This window comes from Ostrea edulis, chromosome 7 (genome assembly GCF_947568905.1).
Source record: "Ostrea edulis chromosome 7, xbOstEdul1.1, whole genome shotgun sequence".
In the NCBI taxonomy this organism is placed as follows: Eukaryota; Metazoa; Mollusca; class Bivalvia; order Ostreida; family Ostreidae; genus Ostrea; species Ostrea edulis.
Window position 1 is genome coordinate 1,123,436 of NC_079170.1, and position 22,766 is coordinate 1,146,201.

A 22,766-nucleotide genomic window follows, 5' to 3' on the forward strand; every position below is an offset into this window, starting at 1 on the left:
GATTTATTATCAAATCACATTACAGGTAACTTTTACTTTCATTCTTTTGTTAAGAATAGTATTTAAACCCGAGCACAACCGTGCACGGGGCTTCTTCTGAGCCAAACCTTGCAACAAAGTAAATATCAGGAGTTGCCTCACCCTGTATTTTTGATTATTGTTTCTTTATTTTTCCTATTTAGTTATATTTTTCTCTCAAGCCACATTCATTCCCCTGGATTATTATTTTGGTATTTATCATATAATTGTTGAACTTTATTAAAGGTTTAAAACTTTATTTATTATTTTATTGCTAGCCTCACTCTAGGCGGACTCAAATTTACCTGGAAAAATCTAAAGGGTTGAATACTTTATATAACACCTATCATCATTAAAAAAAAAACCACAACGCGAAGTAAAAAGAACATATCAATAGTAGTGGCAGAATGCCCAACTACTACAGTGGTGCCGTGACCAGGATTTGAGTCAAGTTTGAATGTTGATTGAATGTTGAACTTAAAGTGAAGGTCTAATTTGTTTGAAAATGGCAACATTTGGTCCTTCGGGTAAGGGCAAACATGATGAATCAAATCGCGATTTTGATAAGTATGTTGAGGACATATTAATACAATTAAAAGACAAAAGCGACAGAAAATTCCCCTTTGACACTGATTACAATTCAATCAGCGGTGCTAGACCGAAATTGAAAAGACGCGTTCGAATGCGTCCGGGAATAGAGACCTGTCAAACAGGTTTGTTAGTCAGTCTGATCGCCATCGTTTTGATGACAATAGCCGTTTTGTAGATCCGCCACGACGCGGTATTATTTCGGATAGAACTCGGCACGAGGAGTGCAACACTCCCAGACAAACTTATGAATATTTTTCAATGATAACAATGGTTTTGTAGATCCGCCACGACGCGGTATTATTTCGGATAGAACTCGGCACGAGGAGTGCAACACTCCCAGACAAACTTATGAATATTTTTCAATGATAACAATGGTTTTGTAGATCCGCTACGACGCGGTATTGATCGGCACGTGGAGTACTATACTCCAATCCATTTTTAGTTGTGAGGCATGTCAATATGCTCTTGACTTTATATGTCAAAACAGTTGATGTTTATGAATTTATGTAACTTATTTTATTTCAATATAAATAGTTTTTGTAGATGGACGTCCTGGAAATAGAGGTGGACAGTCAGGAGCTGCAACAGTTCCATGAACTTGAATCTGCAGATAGAGACCATAAGGAACTGTCATAGTTCCCAGAAGAAAATGATTCAAGGTAGCAGTGGTGTGGCCTGGGAATGGAGTGCCAGGTTCCGGAATGTCAACCACTGGGGAAATTCTCTAATTTTCGGAAGTATATGGCCCATTGGGCAAAAGTCCATCGGAAATACGTTCCGCTATTCAAATGTACCTTATGTGGCAAATCCCGTTAGCAGAGGAAAATAGGACCAACTGCAGAGATGAAGTAATGGACATTTTCCCTGGCAAAAACAATGAAAGTACTCTTGTGATTAAAAGTTTGTTGGATAAGGAAAACAGGAAGATGCGTGCACAATAATGGACGAAACGTGCACCATTCCAGATTTTTGAATTCAGTGTCTATATTTATTTTGTGTTGTGATTTACATGGACTTTAAAATTTATATACTGTATATTGTTATTATCTATTGTCAAAAATTCTATTATATTCAATTATATATTTTTATAAATAAAAATATAGTAATTGTCTAAGGGGGGAAGAATGCGGTAGTATCGGTCTATATTATCTCCATTTCATTATTTTCTACTTACTTGTCTACGTAAATTCCTATCTTCGTATTCGAGTTGTTTATTTCATGAAACAGGAAGAGAGTTATCTTTTATTTTCAAACGTATTTTATTACAAAACTTCTCATTGGTTACTTCTAGATTTATTATCAAATCACATTACAGGTAACTTTTACTTTCATTCTTTTGTCAAGAATAGTATTTAAACCCGAGCACAACCGTGCACGGGGCTTCTTCTGAGCCAAACCTTGCAACGAGGTAAATACCAGGAGTTGCCTCACCCTGTATTTTTGATTATTGTTTCTTTATTTTTCCTATTTAGTTATATTTTTCTCTCAAGCCACATTCATTCCCCTGGATTATTATTTTGGTATTTATCATATAATTGTTGAACTTCATTAAAGGTTTAAAACTTTATTTATTATTTTATTGCTAGCCTCACTCTAGGCGGACTCAAACTTACCTGGAAAAATCTAAAGGGTTGAATACTTTATATAACACCTATCATCATTAAAAAAAAAAAACACAACGCGAAGTAAAAAGAACATATCAATAGTAGTGGCAGAATGCCCAACTACTACAATATTACACATATTTCGATAAAATTATATCCCCCCTCAAACTATTTAGGATATTCTTCTGTTATATTCTTAGAATTGTTCTACGTCCAAAGAATAGCATGATATTGCATAAAAGTTTAAAACCTCTTACAAAGAATAAAATATTTTGGAGGCCCTCGAATGGGTGTAATGAACAGAAAGGTTAAAGCTAAGGTCCTGCTTAACACTTGATGTATTTACTGTTAGTATGAATGATTTCTAAAACCGATCAACTTTTGGAAAAGCTTCTCCGACACAAATGAAATTAAATTCCTAGTTTTCATGTCCGTTCTACCTAAATACATGTTATATTCATCGAGTTTTGCAGACTATTTTATATATCCCTCAGTATGTTGTAAAGTCCATACATGAAATTACTTTTTATATCAATTAATTGTTCAAGAGACAATATTCTCCCCACAAATGTCCTCCGATACTTTTGTTCCTGGTATTCCTCATGATAGATCATCAATGACATGGATGGCAATTATTAATTCAGCAAAATACTGGGAGTACATAATTAAAATATCAATGGTTGTGCATGAAATTTGGAAGGGAAAAAGTGATTATTGTCACCTAACAACATTCGTACTATGGGATTCTAGGACGGGGGAACTGGAAGGGATATAAATATTTCCTCAAAAAGTGTTGCAGTGACCTTAACTCAAATTAAATAATGAATTATAACTTATCACAAACCATCAGAAAGTTGAGCAGGATTTTAATTATATTTTTAATGGTTTCACAACCAGCATTCATATTTCGAAATATCATCATGTCTTGTAAAAAAAAAGGTTTCTTTAATCTTCGTACCAAATTTAAAAAATAAATATTACCATAAAGCAGATATTTTAGATTCAATCAATACATGTTGAAAATGTTGGCACCCCCCCCCCCCCCCCCCCCCCCAATTACAAATACTCAGCACATGCTTTTATAATCTGTCAAAGATGAGAGACGTACATACAGCAGGTCAGTATTGAGGTGAGATCAAGTGCCTAGGATGAGTAAAAATCCCCTGTTGACTGGTCACACCCTCTATCATAATTAGGTAAACAGAGTAATCTGTAGTCAAAATCAGTGCGTAAAGAATGGTCTAACAATCGATATGAAACATGTCAGACAGAGTTTGACCTGAAAACAGTTTGTATTTGCAAATAAGATCATTATAACTATAATGACCATAGTATTTGTGAAATGCTGACTTCGAACGAGCCTGTTGAAACCCTGTAGCATTTAAAAATTTATTATATGAAGAACATGCTCTTGTGTTTTGAATCAGTTGAGAGACATTAACACTGTATGAGATGATAATGAAATACTGCTACATGAATACTGAAGTAATTCCATTTGCCGTAAAGTTGATTTGTATACATATGCTGCTCACATTTATATTCAAATTTCTAAAGGAAGTCGGCCATTATGAAAATGTACCATTCCTCCTTAATCAGTTTTAGGCAGTGTCTCTGACAATTCTCACACTAAAAAGTCCCGAGGTATTCCATGCTTTATAGAAGGTTTCAGTCTTTCATGCTGTGTAAGAAAAGTTTACATGTAATAAGAAAATAATTAAGTCCAAATTAAATTGATTTTGATATGTTTTATAGAAATACATGGCTGTCCAGCAGCCAGATGGCAAAATGTGTGGCATATATAATAAAACACAATATACATAGGAAGATACAACTCAACAACAAGATACACAATATCTAAAATACAAGAGTTGTACATGAATCTAACGAGCAGACTTAGGCGAGTATCAGAAATAATATAACAGAAAAACAGACGTAATATTGATATATTGCACAGATAATGCTCCTTAGGAATGCAGATGTCATACACGTATATCTAAAAACATTTTGAGAAACATTTGAACATACAAAATTCCTATCCACTCATACTCTGGAATCAATATATTTCGTGGGGGTTCATAGTTCACGAGTAAACTATCCCACAAACTTAACGCCTAACTGAAACAAAAAAATTATACAGCATATCAATACACGGAATCTAAATCCGCAAAAAATCACACCCTAACGAAATTAAAATATTGTTGAGTCACGAAAATTAGGCTTTGATTCCACCGTATTGGCAAAGAAGAATGATGCAGAACGTGCTAAATAGCATTACACATATACAGTACTAGATTACGCCTAAACAAACTCTCTCTCCATGAAATCGAACAATCAATAATTCTAAGAGTGTAGATCATTTTACTGTTAATTCAACGAGTATTTATTAAAAAGTGGTCACATTTCTATGTGATATGTAATGCATGTCCTTTATTGAATGAGTTTAATTACCGTCATTAAAAACGTTAATCTGACAAACACTTGCACATGTAAAATGGAAGATATAAAATTATAAATAAGTAATCTCAAACTTGGTATAACAGAGCACACGTATCAATACATGTGAGATATTTTAAGAACATCTAAGATTGACAAACACTGGTATGACTGCAATTATGACAAAGCATTGCGAAAAGCAGAGTGCACAATGTTTTAACAAAGGACTTGGTGAACTTATGGGGATAAAAATATATATATATATATATAAAGCATGGACTTTAACCCGTAAAGTTTATACATACAAAATTGAAACTTTGGAATGTTTTTCTCAGTGATATGTGGTGAATATCATAATGATGAAAACGCAGAACAAGATGACCTCATGTCAGTTATGCAAATACTGTATATTTTTGAGAAAAGATTTTATTATCTTAAATTCCCCATTACCCATTTTGTGCTACACAAGAGCAATGAAGAGATTTGAATTAGTCAAAGATGTGGGCGAATTGGGCAAAAATATAATGTATAATGGAAGTGAAAATTTTCCTGTCAACAGTTTGCATTATCTCCTCACCCCCCCCCCCCCCCCCTCTCTTATTTTATATTTATACAGGAATTTCTATCAAAACAGTATGAATAATCAAAATTAAAAAAACTACAGTCAACTCTGTTTTGTATACATGTCAATGAATCATAATAAGAGACTTTTTGATTAAATAACAAACGACTTTGATCTACAGCACCCTTCAGCTGAATGAATGAACTGACAATACTACACTGGCCGTCTTTGGTGATAATCGTCCCTGATAAGATTACAGAGGCTGTCTTTGTGATAATCGTCCCTGATAAGATTACAGAGACTGTCTTTGTGATAGTCGTCCCTCTGCTTTACACCTTATTCTGCATTGATCTTTCAGCCTTCCTCGCACCACTCTTTAGTTTCTGAAATCTTTCTGGATTTCTTCTAAAATACACGATTGTGGCTACCACAACCAAAGCTACCACCACACAGGCCGCCACAATCCCGATGATGGGGCCGATGTTTTTGTGTGACCTTGCCACATAGACACCGCCTTGGTTCGCCTGGAAGCTGGCGGTTCCTCCGCTGACTGAAGATGGAACCTGTGTCCAAGTTGCCATGTCCTGAGATTTGGAACTATAAATTTCGACGCCACTGGCATCGGGGTCAATTTTCATTTGCACTGTGAAGGTGGCACCATTCTGGGTCATCACTGTTTCTGGTTGTAGTACGATGAAGTTACTGGCGTAGTCATCTCCACCCTGTAGGGAGAAGTCACAGTTAACATCTGGTGTTCAGATTTTGACTTGGCTACGACACTATAAGTCATCAGTCAAAATACTACAGCAAAATCAAAATCTGAGATTAGGGTAAACAGTACACAATGACCAAAATAATAATAGTTAGAAACTGAATTTAGGAATACAATTTCTGTAAATACAAGCATTTTGTGTTAAAATTTCTTCACTGAAAGTACAATAAATGCTCATTATAATTTTGTGTATTATTCTAAACATTTTCCTGCCAGATAGTACTCTTATTTTACAAATTCAATGTTTTTATGTACAGTACGACCCACTGACCGGTTCACTGCGGAGTCGGCCAGCTCCCAGCGCCTGTTCCGGCGACCATTCCTCCATTCGTAAAGCCTGCAGTGAAGAGAAAACACCTTGCTTCACCATCACTTTGGCTTTCCTGAAAAAGAAAGACCACGACTTGTCATAAACATTGGCCACTCCCATACTTCAACACTAGCGAATAAAATTCTACATGTATTAAATTGAAATTTTCTTTATAAATCATTGAATAAGGAACTCTTTTATTAATTTTTAAGGAATTCTTAATTAAAAGCTCTCTGATCTGCTCCGTTTTTTATATCGTCTCATGTAGCAACAATAAAAGGAGTGAATCCAGGAGCTGATTCTAATCAGACTGTCGATATTGTAATCAGATAGTCGATATTCTAATCAGACAGTCGATATTCTAATCAGACTGTCGATATTCTAATCAGACTGTCGATATTGTAATCAGACAGTCGATATTCTAATCAGACAGTCGATATTGTAATCAGATAGTCGATATTCTAATCAGACTGTCGATATTGTAATCAGATAGTCGATATTCTAATCAGACTGTCGATATTGTAATCAGATAGTCGATATTCTAATCAGACAGTCGATATTGTAATCAGATAGTCGATATTCTAATCAGACTGTCGATATTGTAATCAGATAGTCGATATTCTAATCAGACTGTCGATATTGTAATCAGATAGTCGATATTCTAATCAGACAGTCGATATTCTAATCAGACTGTCGATATTGTAATCAGATAGTCGATATTCTAATCAGACTGTCGATATTGTAATCAGATAGTCGATATTCTAATCAGACAGTCGATATTCTAATCAGACTGTCGATATTCTAATCAGATTGTCAATATTCTAATCAGACAGTCGATATTCTAATCAGATAGTCGATATTCTAATCAGACTGTCGATATTGTAATCAGATAGTCGATATTCTAATCAGACAGTCGATATTCTAATCAGACTGTCGATATTCTAATCAGATTGTCAATATTCTAATCAGACAGTCGATATTCTAATCAGACTGTCGATATTCTAATCAGACTGTCGATATTGTAATCAGATAGTCGATATTCTAATCAGACTGTCGATATTGTAATCAGATAGTCGATATTCTAATCAGACAGTCGATATTCTAATCAGACTGTCGATATTCTAATCAGATTGTCAATATTCTAATCAGACAGTCGATATTCTAATCAGACTGTCGATATTCTAATCAGACTGTCGATATTACTTGTGTTTTTACATGAGAGCGGAGAACTGAGAAATCAATCTTACTTGTGTATTTACGAGAGTGGAGAGGTGTATTTACATGAGAGTGGAGAGGGGTATTTACATGAGAGTGGAGAGGAATGTGAGAAATCAATCTTATTCGTGTATTTACATGAGAGTGGAGAGGAATGTGAGAAATCAATCTTATTCGTGTATTTACATGAGAGTGGAGAACAGAGAAACCAATCTTACTCGTGTATTTACATGAGAGTGGAGAGGTGTATTTACATGAGAGTGGAGAACTGAGAAATCAATCTTACTCGTGTATTTACATGAGAGTGGAGAGATGTATTTACATGAGAGTGGAGAGGTGTATTTACATGAGAGTGGAGAGGAATGTGAGAAATCAATCTTATTCGTGTATTTACATGAGAGTGGAGAGGTGTATTTACATGAGAGTGGAGAGGTGTATTTACATGAGAGTGGAGAGGTGTATTTACATGAGAGTGGAGAACTGAGAAATCAATCTTACTCGTGTATTTACATGAGAGTGGAGAGATGTATTTACATGAGAGTGGAGAGGTGTATTTACATGAGAGTGGAGAGGAATGTGAGAAATCAATCTTACTCGTGTATTTACATGAGAGTGGAGAGATGTATTTACATGAGAGTGGAGAGGTGTATTTACATGAGAGTGGAGAGGAATGTGAGAAATCAATCTTACTCATCAGCTAGAGCCAGTGTTCCCCCTCCCCAGCCGATGGCCTGGTTTTGTGCGAGGTATGGCAGAACCATCACTCGACCCTTCTGATCTCGGTTGGAGAAGTCATTGTTACGTGTGCACATGTATTGGTACGTCCCTTCCTGCGAGATCATACGAAGTCCAAGGTCAAAATACGTCCCAGCGTCGTCAAGCTGGGAGAGCTCGCCGCCAAAATGTCCTACAATCAAATTAATCCGGTTAATGAAAAGTATGTCCCAGCGTCGTCAAGCTGGGAGAGCTCGCCGCCAAAATGTCCTACAATCAAATCGATCTGGTTAATGAAAAGCAATATCAGCACTGGCAAACATTTGTTGGCTGTCTATCAATAGACTTTGTGGAACCACGGAAATGTTTGGAGTATAGAAATCTTGACGTTTATTTTCAATAATGATTCACAAGTCAACCTCGTCTTTTGTCAGAATTTCACTTTAATCCAAATCTGATGACAATGTTTTAACAATACAAACATTATCAATACAGTTGTATAACATGATTGAATAATTCTGAGCTACCTGATTGGATGAGATGCAGGACCATATTGAAAACTAGTGTTTCGCTAAATATGAAATCCTGGATAAATAAAGGCTTTATTTTTATTATTATGAGATACAACAAGTCAGAAAAAATACAATGCTATATTAACCTTCACATGCCATCATGGTGAATATAACATTTGATTTTTCCAACATCGAACCAAAAATAAAGTGGGAACATGTCTGGTAACCCTTCGTCAAATGAAACCTTACGTTTCTTAACTCTTTTAACTAGCTTGCACTCTAACTGTAAACAAAGATGGCAGACCAGGTACCATTTAACAGGCTCTAGTAGCTGGCTTCAGTGTTTTGAATTATTCAATCACATAATGACACAATTATTGATATTTTTAAATCACCTCAAAAATATCCATAATTGTATAATATATATCTGGGTATGTTTTACAAGAGAACTTATGCCTTACGACCAACATTACATACTGGAATGTTCTTAAGCCTCAGAAAAATTTCAATTCATTCACTTTTTAAACTAATAACTGTGTAATACAATTCAAGACTTGCGACTTTGTCATAAAATGAGGCCCTGGACCAGGAGTGTATTATCTAACACACAGTTATACGTACCCGGGGAATTAAATGCCAGATGCAGCAGATCCTGTTGACTGAGGCCTAGGAATGATGAATTAACGGCATGGGCTGGGTAGTTCACTCCATATTTTCCATAGATAGCCCCAGGGCCAAAATTCTTTAAATCGCCCTCATCGTACGTGGCATCTCCAAGCTGGACGATATTGTTGCGATCTGACCGGGCCTGTCCATTTCCATCATTGTTAGCATTGTTTGTGTTGGATCCTGTCCATCTGAATTACCAAAAAAAAATTTGTTTAGATTCATGTTCAGGTTATAAAATATCCCCATGGCAATGGTGAAGTTAATTGTCAATAATAATTCTTATCTGTTTCAAATGAGTGTATCTTCCAAAATACATGTTGTGATCATAAACAAAGACTTGGTTAAAATCTACCCACATAAAATAGCTTCCTTGTTCTGTGCGTGTAAGAGGTTCATTACCTCATTAAAACTTTAACAGCTAATTTATTACATGCTCAATTCAGGAATCCTTCTCACATTCCCAATAAACTAAGCACAGTATAACACAGTTATAGTGAACACCCTTATAATGAATTCACACTTACAGTGAAACACGGTTACAGTGAACACACTTATAATGAATTCACACTTACAGTAAAACACAGTTACAGTGAACACACTTATAATGAATTCACACTTACAGTAAAACACAGTTACAGTGAACACACTTATAATGAATTCACACTTACAGTGAAACACAGTTACAGTGAACACACTTATACAGTAAAACACAGTTACAGTGAACACACTTATAATGATTTCACACTTACAGTAAAACATGGTTACAGTGAACACACTTATAATGAATTCACACTTACAGTGAAACATGGTTACAGTGAACACACTTATAATGAATTCACACTTACTATAAAACACAGTTATAGTGAACACACTTATAATGAATTCACACTTACAGTAAAACACAGTTACAGTGAACACACTTATAATGAATTCACACTTACAGTAAAACATGGTTACAGTGAACACACTTATAATGAATTCACACTTACAGTAAAACACAGTTACAGTGAACACACTTATAATGAATTCACACTTACAGTAAAACATGGTTACAGTGAACACACTTATAATGAATTCACACTTACAGTAAAACACAGTTACAGTGAACACACTTATAATGAATTCATGTTTACAGCAAAGTGATTTCCGTTTCCTGAAGTTTTAAAACATATTGGATGTAATGAATTAGAATTGTTTCTCCCCAGCACTTCACTATAAGCATGTTTTACAGTAATTGTTTGTCCCCAGCACTTCACTATAAGTGTGTTTTACTGTAATTGTTTCTCCTCAGTACTTCACTATAAGCGTGTTTTACTGTAATTGTTTGTCCCCAGCACTTCACTATAAGTGTGTTTTGTTGTAGTTTTAATGCTGGGTAAAAACCAACCGTGCAGTAAGAATTATGGTAAGATAACGAATTAGGAATATCTTACTGAATGTGAATGTAGTTTGAGGTTCCCATCTCCAGGTTGTTGGGAACGAAGTCGTATTCCACGGATGGGTACACTTGCACTATGTTTCCTCGCTTTCCCCGAACATTGAGGTTAGAAATTGTTTTACCTGTAGATCCGGCAGGCGGGGAACGAATCGCAAAGGCAAACGATCTGGAAATCAATCAAATATCAACAGTACAAAACTGGAAAAATGGTCACTGTGTACCAAAAAATTTCCTATCCATTAAAGGAAAAGGTAGGATAAAAGCTTTCGAGAAGTCAGCAAAGCTGTAATCAATCAGATCTTTTCTATCTCAAAGTGAGTAGCAGTTGTAACATATGGCATAACTTACAGTGTAAGTTCACAAAGTACATAACAAAAAATTTGAATTTCCTCACGTTTTACAAATTTGAAGCATATGTTGCTTCAGAAATTACGGAGCACACACACCTGCCTGCCTCTCAGATTTACATATTTTGTACACTAGTATCAGCTGCAACTTTAACAAATAAAATTGTACACAGACAAATGTGTGCTCATTGTTTACCACAGAAAGCTGTATGTAAAATTTCCAAAAATGTGCCATATTTTTTTTAAACCCAACATTTGGGACAATCCTGTGACTTATGTTAAAGAATATGATAAGGTGATTATATACAGTATTTCTGTATCTATCATCTTAAACAAGTCATTGCTAGGTTTCACAGTTTTCAGTCTATTTTCAAATTTAAGAGAAAATGGGGGCCACATGGGGCCCTTATCCTATGCACAATATATCCTCATACCTTGCTCTATTACAAATCTTTGTGGGGAATTTAGTTTACATAAGTCATACACACAGAAATAACTAAAATTATGCTAAAATCACCAAAAAAACCCTTCCATTCTGTATACACTATCACAAAACATTTGATATAAAACAAAAATATACATATTAAGGCATACTGTTTACCTGTCCTGAAAAGTACGACCAAATTGTGCGGTGTTTACGGCCAATTCCAAATCGAAGTTTGCATCAGAAAACACTTTGACTGCTGGGTTATTTTCAAATAGAAAACCTCGTTGGTCAGCCTCAGTCCGAGAAAGTCCAAGATTCTCTGCCAACTTGGCATCCACGTCTGTTCTATAAGTTGTGTTCCAACTATCATAGTCACCGGTCGAAATATTGTACCTGTAGTAACCAAGGAAATATTGTACCTATAGTAACCAACGAAATATTGTACCTGTAGTAACCAAGGGATACAGTTTCCTCCCATAACCACACGTTAGATAAAGTTCTACCACACCAGATCGCCTAATGAGGTCGGCAAATTTCACTATCACGTGTGAATAATTTTAACAGTTTGTATCGCATTGCCAGGTCAGTGTCTTCATATCCATTACATTTCCAATGATTTTGCAATTTATCCAATTTTTCCAATTTATTTCCTCATAAATGTGATGCAGGTGTGAACAATGCGTGTATGAATCTTGATAATTGTAGGCGTGTATGAATCTTGATAAATGTAGTACGTCTATTTTAATGGCTCAAAATTTCAACAGAAATGAAGTAAACTGTAAATATAAGAAGTAACTTTCAGTTTTGAAAATACATGAGTGTATGAACTGCAACGCTTCATGTTGGCGCACTTTTCATGAATGCGCTGAATGCAGTATGCCAGTGTGAAGTGTCACAATTCATACCCTCATGTGCTTTCAAAAATGAAATTTACTTCTTAAATGAATATTATTGTTTAGTCTGGCATTGTGATGTCAAAATTATGATCTTTATTTGGCACACCACACACAACATATTTTTGAAGTTTTTAATGGTAAAATCATGTTGGAATTTCAAAAAATTCAAATACATGTACATCTCAATCAAAATATCCATGAGTTTTATCAGTTACAACATGACATTGTTTTACTAGTTATGACATGTTTTTATGTGTATAATTTAATTTCACTGCTAGCATATTTGAGGCATTTTCTCCATATCTTAATGTATTTTGTATAATGCCCCTCCAACTGCTATCAGCACTTTCCAGTTTGCCAATCCGATCAAACACCAGAGAATTAAGATAAAATTTAGCAGAACTGGAAAGTTTGTGAGACTTTATTAGATTAATTTGATCAACGTATTCACAAGAAGATAATTTCTGCGTGATTAACAAATAGGCAAGGAGAGAATTTTCATGATTCTGTATAAATACACATAATCAATAAAAATTTAGCTGGAGATTTATTTCCATGTGTTATTGGCAGCAAGTATATTATGCACAAATAAATGTGATCTCCAGAGATTTTAAAATGATGTAAAAACAAATAATTTACACACCTTATTCTCATGGCACAGTTCTCGTGAATAGTATTAGGCACCGTCCAATTGTAGACCAAGGGATGACCTCCAATTCCGTTGCCTAGGTGATTGTCCCTAGAGAACTGAGTCTCCCGACAATCGGGGGCCCCGATGCCGAAGGCGGGGTATTCTTTCCACTCTGCTTGTACCCCGTCAGGGTCATTAGACGGGTATCTGTACACCTGCGACGTGTGATGGACAGTCAGAATGAGTACTGTTTCATTCTCAAATTAAATCTCTTTTAATCATAAATTGTAGTTAAAGGGGATTCGTGTTTCACCCATCAGATTTAATATACCGTATAGCAGGGGGTTTTCCCTGTGGGTCTAAAATTTGGCGTTTTGCTGGCTCAAAGGTATGTTAATAATTTTGGCAGAATAAATTTTGGCAGACAGGGAAGAGTTATCTCTCTTGCAGATGCTTAAGTCGGAATTGAGTGCATATATGGCCAGTGAAATTTTGGTGGAAAGCTACTGTATCTAACCGCTAAAATAAGCCAAATTTATCACCCTGCGGGAAAAAAACCTCTATACGGTATGACATAGACTCAAAGTAAACTCTATTACAGTGATTTCATACAGATATGAAATGAAATTACATTAACGTGCAGCATCTCCTAAATATGAAAACCGATGGGTCGAATTTTCCGAACATTTTGTACTGTAAATCATATTTCATTTGCAAGAAATATGATTGAAGTGTAATTTTGTAAGAGTAACCATTCGAGAAATTTAGTTCTCCAAAATAAAATCTTCCATATAGAGGACTTAAGCAATAAATAGTGATTAGCAAAAGTTATGTCTCGTAAAAAGTTACATCATAATATCAAATGAAGTCTCACAAAATATTAAAGATCTAAATAAAAGTACTCTCTGCTTAAAGCAGCATCAAGATAATATTTAAAATTTAAATATTTCAGAGTTATTAGTGAACAAAGATTATGATTTGTAACACAACTCTACGTATTCTTTAACTGCAACCACTCCACTCCTAAAAGGCATCAGAAATGCCTGAACTGTAAATCCAATCCTTCTAACCTTAAAAGCTATCAGAAATGCCTGAACTGTAAATCCCATCCTTCTTAAAAGCTATCAGAAATGTCTGAACTGTAAATCCCATCCCTCTTAAAAGCTATCAGAAATGCCTGAACTGTAGATAATTAATCTAATCCCATCCCTCTTAAAAGCCATCAGAAATGCCTGAACTGTAGATATTTAATCTCACCTCACAAGCCTCCTTTGTGATGGGTAATGTGATTCGACCAATGTTTTCCCGGAGCACGTCTGGTGGCATCACGCAGCCAAAGCGAGGTTTGACATTCGCACTCTCCGCCTTGTAATGAGGACACCTGGTGGCATCATTCGTCAACACAGCAATGTCCTACAGAACACATCAAAGTAAGTACATGTACAATATTCATCTCGAAAACTGATCCCTCAATCGGAGAGGGCTGCACCAAGAACTCAATTCATGTATTACATGTTCCAGCGCTAATGACACGAACTTCGAGCGCTAATGACATGGACTTCGAGTGCTAATGACACAGACTTCGAGTGCTAATGACATGGACTTCGTTAATGTTTGTTATGACAGAAAGATTGAGTTAATATGTTCTCCGAAATCTGCATTTCTGTGTCCAGCTGTAGGATCCTCTACATTGATGTAAAATACAGGAGGTCTAAGTGTAGTGATGTGTGTGGGGAGGTCTGTTTTAACCTCAACTTCGACCTCCACCCAAAAATACGCGTCTTTCTTTATTGATCAAGTAGAACTACCTTTGGATAAAATTAAGAAAAGTGATGGCAAACAGATAGACTGCTGGCTTTCTGTAGCATAGGAAAGCTGTACGCTAGTGTTGAAAAATCGGAAAAATTTCATAATTGACAATTGGTCATAATCGGAAGAACTGTATCGATCAATGATCGATATAATCAGTATTTACATGTAGTTAATAAATGTTTATTATTTTTGGAGTTATTTCTATTTAGTTTTATGGATATGTGCAACATACACACTAGCTGGTGTCACTGAATTCCCGCTTTTCAATGTGGAGTCCACTCTGACTCTCCCCCACACATGTCTCAATATAAAAGCGGGATTGACAGATGAATCTCAGATTAGATATTAATTAGTGTAAAGGTGAAAATCGATTATGAAAAATAGAATCGATAATCGAAATCGAAGAGTCAAAAACGATGGACAATCGATTGTCGATGATAATCGTTTCATCACTACTGTATGCTGTTCAACTCATTACGTCTCGATGAAAGCATATAAAAGTTACAAATTGAAGGATTTGTTGTGACTTTGACCCTTGACCTCATGACCCCAAAATCTATGGGTGTCTTCCTTTAATAATCAATACCTTCTGTATAGAATTTGAGCTACATGTTACAATGAAAACTGACTTAGATAGATGCACGTACAGGCATACAGACAAAGTGATATGATCCTCAAATTTACAGGACTGTGTAAATCTCTAATTGTTAGGTATTTCTGCATAACATTTGAAAATGTTACGGTGAAAACTGTTTGAATTATTGCCTCACAACAGAAAGTGTTGACTGACAGATGGACAGACAGACAATGTGACTCCTGTAGGGCTCCCGCATTTAATGTGGGGTCCAAATTACTTCTCAATGACATCCAATCTTGCGACATTTTTTAAAACACACTCGTCACTACGAATGCTAATCTTGTGATGAAGATAACTAACCTTCCAGGGGGAGGGGCCCCAGTAGGGGTAATAGTCACGCTCCTCCGGGCACTCGTAACCATAGCGCTGTCCATTCGGATTCTGTCGAGTATTCACTGCTTTGTTTCTGTTGTTTAAATTCTACAACAATAAATGAATTCGTAAAAAAAAAAAAAAAAAAATGAAAGTAGAGAGATTGAATATCATTAATATACTCCATTAAGTATTTTATCTATGATTATTTATGACTGTACATTAAACCAAGTACATATGTACTAATATGCATGATATTAGATTATTACAATCAGTGTAAAAAGAACTTTGATCAGATTTTGTGTACACGAATTTGCAGCATGTTCCTCAGAATTCAGCCGTCCTGATAGTGTGGGAGATGACAGACTGCTTCAGGTCTCACTTTTCAATCAGATACATTTCTATATACATACGTATTGCTTGGATGCACATCACAAAAGAATGCAGCTGACCATTACTTAATAGGAGTCAATTTCTTGCTTTGTCATGATACAATGAAATAAAACAGCATTACCGGGAAATAATTATCCCTTCAACAAGGAAACTACAACCCATGTTTCACTGTGAAGTCTTATTCAATTACAGGTAATTAATACACCCTCACCTGGTCGGCAATAAATAGCCCCTTGTTGCGCTCTCGTGACCGACAATTAAGATAATGTTCAAAGTTTTCATTCATGCCATATTCCTTGTCAGTATTACAATTTCCCAGTCTGCATTTATTGGGGTCCAACGGTATTGTGCTGAAATTAAGAAAAGATTTAATCATGAATAAAGATTTTAATCATATTAACCATAAAACACAATAGTTACCAGGATTCATAACACCCCCCTCTCCATGTTTGTAATACTGATAGAATTTAGACTTCTCTACCATTTTTTGACAATTTCTTTAGATTACTCCATTGAAATCCTGTACCACATTTGAACTCAGGTGGTCACAAATAAGAGTTTCATTTTGACTACATTCTAACTTAGCTGCAATAATGTAGCCCTCTCTGATTTCTTATTTGGGGAGAGGAAAACAAAATTAATCTTTGCTGCAGCCATTACTTGCTTATATTCATCAGTTTATAATAATTATATTAATCAATTTCTTCTCCCGTAAATAGATATACGATACTGATATAAATCCTTGTAAAAATCTCAACATCTGCAGCAATAACGATAATTATAGATGTTGACCTAGTAGATTCGTATTACCCTGTGGAGGCCCCGTCCCTGAGTTGGTCATCACACATGTACTGTAGAACAATCTCGCAGTGACTGTTTGGACTACTACACGAGTGCTGGTTAGTCCTGGGGAAAAAAAAAAATTCAAATTCTGTTTATTGCAAATCATAATTTTCATTTAGACCGAGTATAAAACTTTGTAGTTTTCTGTGTGGAATCGCCACCAATCTGAAATCACTACAAACCAAACTTTATTCATGAGTATACACACAAATATGTATTACGATAACATTCACAAACTTTATTCATGAGTATACACACAAATATGTATTACGATAACATTCACAAGTCAGTGTTCATATGCATACAATTTTTCAAATGCCTCGATTGTGTCAACAAGTATTCGCAAAAGTGGCACTTGCAAATCTTGTAGAAATTCATCCCACACTAACAAAACTTGCTTGATATATTTAAAATGCATCTGAATCAGATCTTGGGTAAGCTACATGCTGGACGAATCTTCTAGTCTGAGTTCTGTCTGATTCAGATCTTGGGTAAGCTACATGCTGGACAAATCTTCTAGTCTGAGTTCTGTCTGATTGAGATCTTGGGTAAGCTACATGCTAGATGAATCTTCTAGTCTGAGTTCTGTCTGATTGAGATCATGGGTAAGCTACATGCTAGACGAATCTTTTAGTCTGAGTTCTGTCTGATTCAGATCTTGGGTAAGCTACATGTGGACGAATCTTCTAATCTGAGTTCTGTCTGATTCAGATCTTGGGTAAGCTACATGTGGACGAATCTTCTAGTCTGAGTTCTGTCTGATTGAGATCATGGGTAATTAAGCTACATGCTAGACAAATCTTCTAGTCTGAGTTCTGTCTGATTCAGATCTTGGGTAAGCTACATGCTAGTCTGAGTTCTGTCCCTTTACAGCTGCTACTTACCATTCTATCTGCAGAGTTGACCCTGCGTAGTAATACAGTGACCCCACATTGTAACCCCCTCTGTTGTTGTTCTGGGAGTCGAACACTCTGAAAGTTGAAAAAAGATTCTGCATTCAACCATGCACATTTTTATACAAATATCAAGTCATGTTTTAAACATAAAAATCTGCCATTTTGTTAAAGTATAGTGAGGTTGTGTTATAGAGATTTATAAAGTTTGCTAATATTATCTGTTTAAAAAACTTGATGGCCCAAGCCATAAAAAAGAAACATTTACTTGGGATTAAGTGAGTATATACACTAAAACATTTAGTGATTTATCACCATCACTTTTATATAAAACATTAAATCTCTGTATACAATTGTGTAATTGTGACGAGAAATAAATTCAGCTCAGGTATACAGTTATTAACACACAACTGGCCACGATGTAAGTATATAGAGGCATTCAGTCCATCCCGAGTCTACTGTGGTTTTGAATTTAATCCTCGTTAAATCTACTCTTCAGTATTTTATATCATGACGTCACATTTACAGGAATAATGCACATGCATGTTCATGTATTGCAGTTTATTAAAATCTTAAACTGACCCATACTAAAATCAACAAAAAACAAAATGGCCTAACCATTCAGAAGTCATCTTGTTTCTAAGTCTGTCCGACGTTTCAAATATAAAAACATCAAATTATGTAATTGGGTTTAGCTGTGAGATTTAAAATTACTTAATATTGTCCATCTTGTTCATTTTTAAAATGAAATATCTTTTAATTATCATATATGTCCTAATGCAACTATGCTTACTAACTGTTACAGTTTACTTGCATTTAATATTCATGTAAATAATTAATATACATGTAGACTATGCATCATATAAAATTGTTACATCCTCAATTTGCGTCAAGACAGACCACAACGAGGGTCGATGAGCCCTATATAATAAATAATTCCCTCTATCGATTTCCTGTTACAATCCCCCTTACTAATTCTGTCAACACTACAATTTTGAAATTCTCGTAGCTAGATATCCCTATACAAGTCTAGATATAACAGAGACGGATGTTCTCGTCAATTACACACATGTATCTATTGATGTAGCAGAAATGACCTTTTTAAAAAAAAAAACAACAACACATGAAAATTCTCTAAGTCCAAACAATCAAATTAATAAAATTATCTTCCAGTTCAATATTCTTTTTTTTATCAATGACTTCATTAAATCCATTCCATGCTGGTTTTTGTTTCTTTTTGATTATTTTGTCTACATTGAGGATAAACAACTAATTCACCTGACAGAATTAGTACAAAACAATTAGAACACAGACACAGGTAATCTTAGGAATGACAAAACCACAAAACCAGTCTCACAGCAGGGTTTTCTTATCACCTGTAAAAACTAGGCCATCCTTTGTCTGAAGTGAAATTTCATTTCCCCAAAACACACAGAAGTAATATAAATGTTGAAATATTTAGCCGTAAGAAATTTCACAGCTTTCATCATCCTTTGAGTTAAACAATAGCTTGAATTTCATATATTTAAATTTAAAAAGCATCTTGACATAAAACCATGATTTCCCCAGTCTGATGTATATTTCATTTTTGACTTGGAGTAGTACTGTCTTGTAAGCTGCAAGTTAAATCAAACTTCTAAATCAAGCATATGACTTCTTTATAGATACAAATCTACAGAGTGTAGGCAGACAGTGAACTGGAACTTCCTACCCGACACCTTCATTCTCAACTTCATCTTCTCTCTACCAAACAACTTCATTATCAACTTCATCTTCTCTCTATCGAACACCTTCATTCTCAACTTCATCTTCTCTCTACCCGACACCTTCATTATCAACTTTCATCTTCTCTTTCTCACCTCTTATTGTTCTGAACATTTCTATTTTCTTCATCCAATCTGTTGTTACCTCCCCTGAAAAAAAAATCAAACTTATTAATGTATTTTATTTATGACATATTGCTGTATAACTTTGCTCAGATTTAATTAGCTGTTTCATAATGTACTGCATTCATAGAAAGTTCCAAAGATGTACACACACAAAAAGTTCAAAACTAAAGAACTAGCTACTCAGAAAACTCCAGAGATTAATGGAAATCTGAAGTCTGTGAAGATTATGTGGTAAAATATGATAAATGTTTGCCAAAAATCTATAGTATAAAGTGTTTTAATTTCCTTTCTCACATGACCCCACCCCCACTCTCTCTTTCTTAAGGAGGAATGCGACACCAGAGAAATTTGATATGGATGAAAAGTGGAGGATATGTGTAACAATATTTTGAAATTGAAGACTTTCATATTTACTTTATTTAGTCAAAAAATACAGTTTTAGTAGAAAGCAATCTGCAAAAAATGTAAAACCTCTGCTGGACTCGAACACACGATCTATAGTTCAGCAGTCGACGTGCTAACTTACTGAGCTACTCAGCTAGGCGATGCTGTTTGTAATGAATAGACAAATATTGTTGATATTTATTATTTTCATCACGTTTTAAAAGGAAGTCAGCCATTATGACACTGTAGAGTACCTCCTTAAGTCCATGACTACTGTATGTGAAAATTTGATCATTCAATGATATAATGATATTCACGCCTAGGATTAATTAAATTGTTAAAATTTCAGATCAAATCTACCTTGTAGGTATCTTAAAATGAAAATATTGTGTGGAAAATCTCTCTTTCATTAGTTTAATGAAATTAACTGATCGGAACCTGCAAAACAATATCTCGTCAACTAATCCACAAGATGCAAAAAAAGTAATTTAAAAACATATACAACAAAACATATACATATGTAACTTATATTCTTTTCCGTGCATTGTAATTTGAGACTTTATATTAGATACAAGTAGATGCTTACACTAATACACAGTTTATATACTAATATTATACACAGTTTACGTTGTCAATAAATACACAAGTGTACAATATGTCTCCCCAGTTCAAAATGTGCACTATTACAGGTCGAACAATAAGCTGATAACCGACAACAAACAGAAGCACAATAAAGTCAATACAGGGGCACTGATAGAGGGCACCTGTACTACAGCTGTTATTGTAATTGTATATAGTACTGTTAGTTAGTTATTCAGTAAGGGATACAAGACAAAGATGGTCTATTATGTCAGATACGGGACTGTCATGAACCACGTAGTGGCGATCGAGTGATCAGTCCCGTATCTGCCATAATAGACCATCGGAGTCTGATATCTTACTTAAAACATTGTTCTATCTAAAACAATATTTCTCATAATATTGGCCTGCTCTTAATAATACTGGACTATGTTCAGTACAGTATGAAAAATAAAGTACTGTCAAGACAAAGAACTAACGTCAAAACAATGTTTTAGGTGTGTATATAAACTTATATTAAATGTTTGATAATCATAATCCTATACAATATCATTCGTGACACACTGTAAAACTGCAAAAAAAAAAAAAAAAATCCAAAAAAACATTCAGTGGTAAGAGATTGTTTCTATGCACTGGATGTATACCACATATTAGAACACTTAGTCTAGGCTTTCGGCATTTTAATATAGAAATTGTCTTCAGGTAAAGAAACTGAATAGTTTGTTTAGAAGGAGACAATTTTTTTTATTTAAAACATCGAGAGCTTAGTGTTCTATACATCTAAATAATATATTATCAAAAGTTTTTGTCTCTTTAAAATGGTGAAAATTACCTAGTTTATATAAATACGCAATTACTTGATTTGAAGAAATTCACCTTAAGTTTGAGAAAACGATAGATTATAAGTACTGTAGTACTTCAAAGGGCTGAAATCTCTATCTATAGTGATAAATGACGTGAGATTAAACACTACCACTACAACGGACTAGACTAAATATCCCACGGATTGAAAATAGAGTATTGGAGAAATGGGGTATACATACTCAATATACTATCTAACTAAGCTCTTGCTATTATGGAGAGAGCTGACGGAGAAAGATCGTAGAGAATGGAAGCTCTCTACTGCCGACCCTCAAGACTGGAAAAAATAGAGATCTCAGCCATGCATGCAGCTAGCCAGATACCTGGAAGGGGGCCCACTAGTGTGGACATTACCTGTAATTCTGCATGGAAATAAAAAGGAACCGACAACAACAACAAACAACTAGTGTCAGCGTTAACAGTTTACTTTGTTAATCACACTGAACTGTCATCGGGTAACAGAGATGATATCCCAGGTTCAATTATCACCACAGACAATCATTATTGTCTTCGTACAAGCATTGTGTGTGTGTACTAAATGATAGATTTACATTCCTCTTTGTTAAGGTCACAATTTTAATCAACTTCCTTCTATGACCATTAAAAGATCTACAAGACTTTAGAACAATCTATATATCTCAGAAAATATATTTCGATTTACAATATCTATATGTATATAGCCTAATATAATAGTAATATATTATATACAGATCATATAGGCTGTTTATTGATCACTGGTTACTTAATTACATTCACTATGAATTTGTGATTAACATTTTTAATCATACCCATGTATAATATCGAGAATTATCACAATTAATATGATAAAAAAAGTTAAAATCTTGCCTTGGATTGTGTAAATAAATATCGGCTACCACAAACTGCCATACTACGGTTAGGAAAACTGCTACACGGGTAAAGTGAAAGTTGCTCATATTGTCTTCAAACACACGGTCTGCTTTAAAGTTTGGTTTCAGCTACTGAAATCGGGTGTGTCAGTATTTAAATCAACCATCCATTTCAT

General features: G+C 34.9%; 1 protein-coding gene across 1 annotated transcript; it reads right to left on the minus strand.

Moving 5' to 3' along the window:
- Positions 1 to 3,943: 3,943 nt before the first annotated feature.
- Positions 3,944 to 22,728, minus strand: LOC125653749 (protein DD3-3-like). The gene is made up of 14 exons (XM_048883340.2): positions 22,589 to 22,728; positions 19,889 to 19,942; positions 18,021 to 18,107; positions 17,104 to 17,199; positions 16,505 to 16,643; positions 15,889 to 16,008; positions 14,397 to 14,552; positions 13,152 to 13,354; positions 11,787 to 12,005; positions 10,834 to 11,004; positions 9,353 to 9,588; positions 8,196 to 8,412; positions 6,252 to 6,363; positions 3,944 to 5,930 (listed from the first exon to the last, which is right to left on the minus strand). The coding sequence occupies exons 1-14, from the start codon at positions 22,675 to 22,677 to the stop codon at positions 5,538 to 5,540; spliced, it is 2,292 nt and encodes a 763-aa protein (XP_048739297.2). The 5' UTR covers positions 22,678 to 22,728; the 3' UTR covers positions 3,944 to 5,537.
- Positions 22,729 to 22,766: the final 38 nt, after the last annotated feature.

Excerpts from the sequence above, each read along its gene's own strand:
- LOC125653749 (XM_048883340.2), bottom strand. The coding sequence starts at position 22,677 with ATGAGCAACTTTCACTTTACCCGTGTAGCAGTTTTCCTAACCGTAGTA. Across the intron at positions 9,589-10,833 it reads TCAAACTACATTCACATTCA|ATGGACAGGATCCAACACAA; the intron begins GTAAGATATTCC and ends TTGGTAATTCAG. Across the intron at positions 6,364-8,195 it reads ACACTGGCTCTAGCTGATGA|GAAAGCCAAAGTGATGGTGA; the intron begins GTAAGATTGATT and ends TTTCTTTTTCAG.